Source organism: Hermetia illucens, chromosome 5 (assembly GCF_905115235.1).
Source record: "Hermetia illucens chromosome 5, iHerIll2.2.curated.20191125, whole genome shotgun sequence".
Classification (NCBI taxonomy): Eukaryota; Metazoa; Arthropoda; class Insecta; order Diptera; family Stratiomyidae; genus Hermetia; species Hermetia illucens.
This window is the reverse complement of record NC_051853.1, coordinates 111,880,438-111,888,233: the sequence shown is the minus strand read 5'-3', so window position 1 is coordinate 111,888,233 and position 7,796 is coordinate 111,880,438. Positions and strand designations below refer to the sequence as shown.

The 7,796-nt window shown below is 44.4% G+C and overlaps 1 protein-coding gene across 1 annotated transcript; it reads left to right on the top strand.

The window, feature by feature from the left end:
• The first annotated feature begins 3,438 nt into the window (after positions 1-3,438).
• LOC119657954 (translocator protein) lies at positions 3,439-4,755 on the top strand. Its single transcript, XM_038065156.1, has 2 exons — positions 3,439-3,969; positions 4,024-4,755. Exons 1-2 carry the CDS (start codon positions 3,646-3,648, stop codon positions 4,204-4,206), a joined length of 507 nt encoding a protein of 168 aa, XP_037921084.1. The 5' UTR covers positions 3,439-3,645; the 3' UTR covers positions 4,207-4,755.
• The last annotated feature ends 3,041 nt before the right edge of the window (positions 4,756-7,796 follow it).

Sequence of the window (7,796 nt, the reverse complement as noted above, 5' to 3'; positions counted from 1 at the left end):
CCGTTGTTTAGGTCTGCCTTTTGGTCGTTTACCATCGACTTCGATGTTCAGACCAATCTTGGCAAGTGAATTCTCGTTTGCACGAATTGTGTGACCATACCATCGAAGATGCCTCTCTCGCAACTTTTCCACGATCGATGCAACCCCATAACGATCGCGGATATCCTCATTTCGGATGTGATCTAAACGTGTGACGCCACTAGTCCAACGTAGCATCTTCGTCTCCATTACCGCAAGACGCCGTTCATTGTCTTTTATGGTCGGCCAACACTCAGAACCATAGAGAGCGATTGGACGGACGACATTGCGGTAAATGTTAGATTTGAGACGTTCGTTAATACGTCACAAAGGACACCAGTTGTGGAACGCCACTTCATCCAGGTTGCGTTAATGCCTGAAGCAATTTCATAACGCAGTTCTCCATTGGCTGATAGCGTTGACCCGAGGTATTTAAATCGCTCAGTTCTGGGCAGATCACTGCCGCTGACAGTGATTGTGCCTGTTTCATGGGGATCGGTCGTCAAAAATTCAGTTTTGTTTAAATTCAATCTGAGACCGTGTTGCATGAGGCGATCATTCCATTTTTGAACAAGTTGCTCGAGATCATTTTTGCTATCAGATGCTAGGAAAACATCATCTGCATAAAGCAGTGTGTAGGGCGCTGGACGTTGGATATCCCGTGTGACGGTGTCCATAACAAGGACTAAGAAGAGTGGTGAGAGGGCACTTCCTTGATGAACACCAACAGAGACACGAAGCGGTTTTGATACACCCGCCATACTTCGAACTTTACTTTTCGGATCGTGGTAGAGCAATTGAACCCAGCGCGCGAGTTCTTCTGGCACCAAGTGTTGTCGTAAAGCATACCAGATGAGTTCGTGTGGTACACGGTCAAACGCTTTCTCTAGATCCAGAAAGGCAATGTAAAGAGGGCGATGCTTCTCACGGTGTTTCTGTATTGCGTCGGCAGTTCCGCAGTTCTTCACAAATTCGGCTTGATTCACGGTAATTTCAACGATTTCACGAATACGGTTGTCAAGAATGCGTTCAAAAATCTTCATGGTATGGGAAAGTAACCGGATCGGACGGTAATTTGAATATTCTGCTGGGCTACCTTTCTTTTTCCATATTGGAACAGTGGTACTTTCTTGCCAGTCAGATGGTGTTCTTCCTTCCTGAATAACCCGGTTAAAGAATTCACTGAGCCACAGTGTTGGGTCCCAGCTCTTCGCTTGCCAGAGCTCAGATGCGATGTCGTCAGGTCCTGTTGCTTTCCCCGATTTCATTTGTTTTATTGCCTCCTCGACTTCAGTTGCGCTGACTGGTGGAACTGCTCCTAATGTCGGCAATGATTGTGGAAGTGGAGGATGAGCAAATTCTTCAGTTGAAATCTGCTCGAAGTATTCTCGCCATCTATCCGTTGCGGCTCGACGGTTGGTAAGCAAAGTACCATTCTTGTCATTAACACAACAGAAGTGTTCGATATCCTGTGTGCGTTCATCACGGCTTTTAGCAAGTCGATACAGATCTCTCTCGCCATCCCGAGTGTCCAGTTTATCGTAAAGATTTTTGAAATGGTTCGCTCGGGTGACAGCGACCGCTTTCTTTGCTTCCCGGTTGGCATTCTTATAAATTTGCCAATTTACAGGCGTTTTATCGTCGAGAAATTTGTGGTAGAGGCGTTTCTTTTCACGGACCTTCATTTCAACATCATCATTCCAAAGCCAAGTATCTCGGTTGATGTATCGCTTACCCGGCTTGGTGACCCCGAAGGTTCCAGAGGCCGCTTTGTGGATCGTGTCTTTCATTTGGTTCCATGATTCTTCCACATTCGTAATGGTCGGCAATCGTATGAGTGAGACCGTTTCTTCTTTCTTCTCACCAAATCGCCACCATTTAATGTGCGGCGGGCCAGCGCGTTCCTCACGCCGTTTTATCGGTGGCTTAATTCGCAGGGCGGCAATCAACGGCCGATGTTGAGGTGCGATGGTCTCATAAGGAATGACTTTGCAATCAGTGACAATGGTAAAATGTTGGCGTCTTATGAGAATATAGTCGATTTGCGTTTTACTGTTCCCACTATAAAATGTGGGAAGATAAGACAATCGTTTGATGAACCATGTATTCATAAGTACAAGGTCATGGGTGTCCGCAAAATCGATTATACGCTCGCCACCCTCATTGCGCGCTCCGAACCCCTTTGCCCCATGGCACCTGTTACCGTCTGCCTTTTTACCCACATAACCATTAAGGTCGCCGGCAATGATTATATAATCGTTAGCAGGCACGTGACAAGTCTTTTCATCCAGAAGTTGCCAGAAGGCATCTTTCTCGGCATCAGGTCGACCTGTCTGTGGTGCATACGCGGTGAAGAAATGAATAGTGCGATCAGCTCAGTGAGCTTCATCAGCCGATCATCAAATCGTTCAACTTCTTTAATGGCATCACGGAAACCCTCTGAGATGGCAATGCCAACACCGTATTGAGTGTGCGGGCTACCAAAATAGAAAAGTTTATAGCCATTTTTAACGCGTTCGCGTTCCATGTCGCAGCTTTTGGCACCAGACCATCGGGTTTCTTGCAGAGCGCAGATATCAATGCGCCTTTTCCGAAGGGCTCTTCCGAGTTCCTCGGTCTTTCCAGTTAGGGTACCAACATTTAGCGTGCAGACACGTATTTGTTTTGCTCGTTGTATGCGGACTAACTTGCTTACGTCCTGACACCGTCCATGCGTCAAGAACCCTTGCCCATTTCTCGACAGGATCGGGGCTTGTCCTGCCGCGTCGACTGAGGTGGACGCCCTAGCATTTCTCCGAGGCTTGTGACTCAATCCGATCATCATGTTTGTAACGACATTCTATGCATTTTCTTGGTCGACCTGTCGCGGGGCCTGTCACCAAGAGAGATCAGGTAGGATTTAGCATAGTAAAATAACTCCAACTATACTCTATTTATCTCTTTCCCTGATTTCAGCATTTTATTTTTGTTTTACTGAGGATAGTACAGAGTACGTTGCCTCAAACCCTCCTCCTTTACCTGGGCTTGGAATCAGCATACTATGTTAATAGCATGCTCAGAATAGTTGATGGTTATTTTCAATATTAAATATCCCAACCCCAAGAGGGAATAGAATTCATCCCCAGGGGAGAAGGGCACATCGACACTATATGTATAACTTTTGTTTCTTATGCTATTCCCTAGTTCCTGTTCAAATTTCACGTCAATCAGTTTTGACCAGAAGAATTCGGAGTTATGAGTGATCGTGCCTGAACTATAACTGAACAGTATACGACGGAAAACTTCCTGTCCAATAATGCAAGAATCCACTGTAGAAGATGGTGAGATTGCGTGCTATTGGTAGCAAATCTCCCAACCATCGACCTCTTGGCTGAATCTGACTATAGTCAGCTGGAGAATGTCGTTCGATGACAGTCATTCCTGTAATCGCTCCTCAGCGCTGTCGGTACGCTCGCGAGCCAGCCGCCGCAATTGTTTATTCAATGGTAGTTACGCTCGGCCGCTGCAGCTTTTGTATTGGGTTCGTGTCCGTCGATCTAGCGCACTCATAACGCATTCCACGAGCTTCTCGCTCCATCACCAGCCGCTAGTGAAGCTAACTCACGCAAGAACAAGGGGCGACGCAGAATGGATTCAAGTTACGTAAAAGTGTTTGGGGCGATGCTCATCCCGAATTTGGGAGGACTAATCAACGGCCGCCGGGTGACCAGGGCGAACCTGCAGAATTGGTACAGCAAACTGAATTTCCCATCGTTCCGGCCACCGAATTGGGTCTTCGCCCCTGTCTGGACCTCGCTCTACTCTAGCATGGGCTACGCCTCTTACTTGGTATGGCGCGATGGAGGCGGATTTGCCGGCGAAGCGCAGTTTCCCTTGATGGTATATGGAGCCCAGCTAGCGCTAAACTGGGCCTGGAGCCCTATCTTCTTTGGGCAGCGCAACATCAAAGGGGTGAGCTGATTCCATAGTAGTTCCCCGATATTTCCTCATCAAATTCTTTCGCAGGGCCTCATCGATATTTTGGCTTTGACTGCAACTGCCTCGGCTTGCGGCGTTCTGTTCTACAGAATCAACTCCATCGCGGGACACCTATTCATTCCTTATGTGGCGTGGCTTACGTTCGCCTCATTCCTCAACTATACCTTGTGGAAGCTGAACCCAGAGCCTAAAGAAGTTAAGGACCATTGAGGTGGATTTGGCTCTGCGCAGTCAGCAGCAAGTGGGAGCCGGCTTGGTTTTGTTTTCAGATTAATTTTAGGCGGCATTCGGCACAATACTATCCAAGGGTTCTTAACAGTTTTGTAATTGGAAATTCTTTTAAAGGCGCAACACACTTTGTGGTGACATGTGATATCTCATTAAGCATTTTTAGCTTTCGCGACATATATACATAATCTGGCGGAGCTGAACACTTCTAAAAGGCAATGGTTTTTCTAGGGCGGATTTAAGCTTTTCATTTCTGGTGGTATTGATAATTTCATTTGAATAAAACATGCATGACAGTGTTGTTCTAGTGCTCAAAGCACTTTTTCCCACTTCGCCGTTGCGCAAATGGCATTTCCCACCGATTTCTTATCTAATGTAAGTACACCGCCGCTAGATAAGTGCCGGACAACCTCTTGATAACATCCAAGCTTGTTTTCAAGTCCGATTAATCTTACGTTCTAATTTTAGTGAATGATTGTGGACGGCTTTGAATTTTTTCGCCAACATTAAACTTTATATTTTTCAGAACAATTCCTTTTTTTATTCGATACTAGCTGACCCTGCGAACTTTGCTCCGCCTTAGAGGCAAAAAATAAGCAGATTTTTGATTTTATTAAGTTAATTTTTTTATTTATCAAGTATTTCAATGATTCTTTAATAGGTTGCACTCTTCAGTTAAGCACCTTGTGATACAGGACATTTTTTGTTTTATTATCAGGCGCAAGTACAAACAACGCAGATGGCCTTCCGACCCGTGAACATGCCACATATAATTGACCACGTGAAAAACATTGACTTTCCAGATTCAGACCACAAACTTTCAAGGATTGTCCTTGTGATTTGTTAATGGTCATGGCGAATGCAAGACGGATCGGAAATTGAAGTCTTTTAAACTCAAACGGAATATCGGTTGGGATCATCGGGATCCTCCGAATGAGAACTTCCTCACCTTCGAATTTTTATTTGAGTATCGTCGCGTAAATCACATTGTTCATCAATTTACTTACCACCAAACGCGTACCATTGCAAAGTTTTAGTGGGTTTATGTTTCGAAGCATAATTACTACGGAGCCAACCTTGAGGCGTAAATTATGCGGTGGTAAGCCAGGCACATCCAAGGAGTTCAAAAATGCAATTGGATAGTTGGTGGCTTCATCTTCGTTTGTTACGGAGTCAATTGATTTGAATAAATGCAGTGTTCCAATATCATTCTGAAATATGTAGTTTAGGTCATCTACATCTTTCTTCTTGGCCACTAAAATTGCTCGTCCACTCAACCATTCATTATTTTTGTAGTTAGTAATAATGAATAATGAATGAAGGAATACTTTGTTAATAAGTTCGTCCTTCGATGAGACAAAGTTACAGACATTCTGAGGAAAAGAAATCAATCCACTTGATTCGTTGACCGGTACTCGACCATTACCGATAATCAGCAATTGCTCAGAGAAATCCATCTTCAGCAGATGCATCATTAAGCAATGCAACTCTCATGTTTGTTGTCAGCTGGAGTTTCTTCACACAGCGCGATAGATTCGATGATTTGAAGCAAGTGTTTATTTCGTCGGCAGCCGTTTATCCTGGAATTACTGGGAGTGTTTGGCGGAAATCGCCAGACAGTAAAATCATTGCGCCTCCAAAACATCTCGAGTCATTGCGTAGATCTTTCAATGTTCGGTTAAGTGACTTCTAATGCACGTTTATGCGCCATTGTGCATTCGTCCCATATTATGACTTTCGATGCTGATAAAACTTTGGCCATTGCGCAGTTTTTTGAAATATTACATTTTGGTTCTTCAATAGTTTGAAGATTTGACTGCAATTTTAATGCTGAATGAGCCGTACGGCATCCTTCTAACAATGTGGCTGCTATTCCAGAAAAGCAACTGCAAGCGCAATGTTGGATCTCGCGAACAGTGTTAGCTACTGTTCGTGCATCGAACAGGAATCAGGACTGTCTTGCCAGTTCAACCAGGGGCATCCAGGAAATATAAGCCACCATTTCCATCATCAATTGCCTTCATTAATGTATCATAAACTTCCTTTTGTTGAGGATTCAACAGTGGTACATTCGTTTGAACAACTAAATCTAATTCCTGGCGATCATATTCACGTTCCCGTTCCAATTCTCGATTAAATCCGTCATTCATTCCACGATTTGGCGCTAGCATTCCTAACCTGACTAATAAACTACCGCACATAAGGTAACACATGTCTTCGATCAAAAGTAAAGTCCGATTATGTATCTCCTCATTCATCTCAAGATCGGGATTTCTGGAACTGACACGTATCTGATGTCCAATATCTTCTGACATATTATCCTTGTATTTATACCACAGGCTAGATGGGTTCGATGGAAAGCATGTCGAAATGATGATTGCAAATAATATACGTATCTGACTTGAAGATGCAGAGATAATGGCTTCAACGATTGTCGTATCCTAATGGGCATCGTTTTCTAGTAAATTGAATTCTTCACTTGCAGCACGATATTTTGGGAATATTCTACCATTAACAGTCCGTAGTCACTCAAATGACGTTGGCTCACGCACATTTACCAGCAACAACTGCAAATAGAAGCATTCATCATTCTTTGGACCAACTGTATACATACGACCAAGAGGATCAGTAGAACGCACATCCGGATAACCAGGAACCGTATTGCCTTGTTTCCGTCGTTGAAAATTCTGCGATGAAGCATTCCAAGTGTAATAACGTGGCATCTCCCAGTAAAGCAAAGTTCGTGCAAACGGATCGCTTTAGCAGATCGCAAAGAAACTGGTCAATGTTGTCGCTGGAGGTGTTTCAGCACGTTAAACAACGTTCGAAGCCATGAAATATACTCGTTGACTATTCTCCAGATGCACCGCCAAATGCACAACAATAGGATGACGTTCGTGAATAGGGAATGCGAATATACGCCAAATCGCTTCATTGCAGTCCACATAACGACCAACTTGATAGCGCGCAATTTCATCGTTGGTATTGGAGGATTCGATGCCAAAAACCGCCATATCGCTGTCTTTGGTGACATATTTGCAAATGTATTTTATAGACTTTACTGAATTGCAATACTCAACGTTGCAATGTGTCGTGATCGTTTTGGAAATAAGTGGCGAATATGAAACAATCCAACTGTTGTCGACAACGAAATCTATTCTTTTCACTTTTGTTGTGACAGTTCAGCCGTTATCATCGGGTGACGGACGGCGATACAGTGGATAACCATCGTTGCCAGTGACGGTCTCCGCCGTTAATTTCCGTGGCCATCGTTTGGAACACTTGCCGTCGATCATATCGAAACGCTGCTCGATTCAAATCAGCACTTGATAAATCTCTTCTTGTGCGTCGGAAATCTACTTGTTGATCTCTGTTATTCGCTCGACGATTTCGCATTGCCAACCGAGCCGTTTCACGGGATGCCTCGCTTTGCTCTTGTGATTGAAAAGCACGAAGTCGAGCCATGCTAACGCGGCGCTCTTGAGGGCAATTCCTTGTGCTTCTTCAGTCACTTCATTCGCAATGATTCGTATCCTTCTTGCATTACGGCTTTGTCGGGAAAGATTCGATCG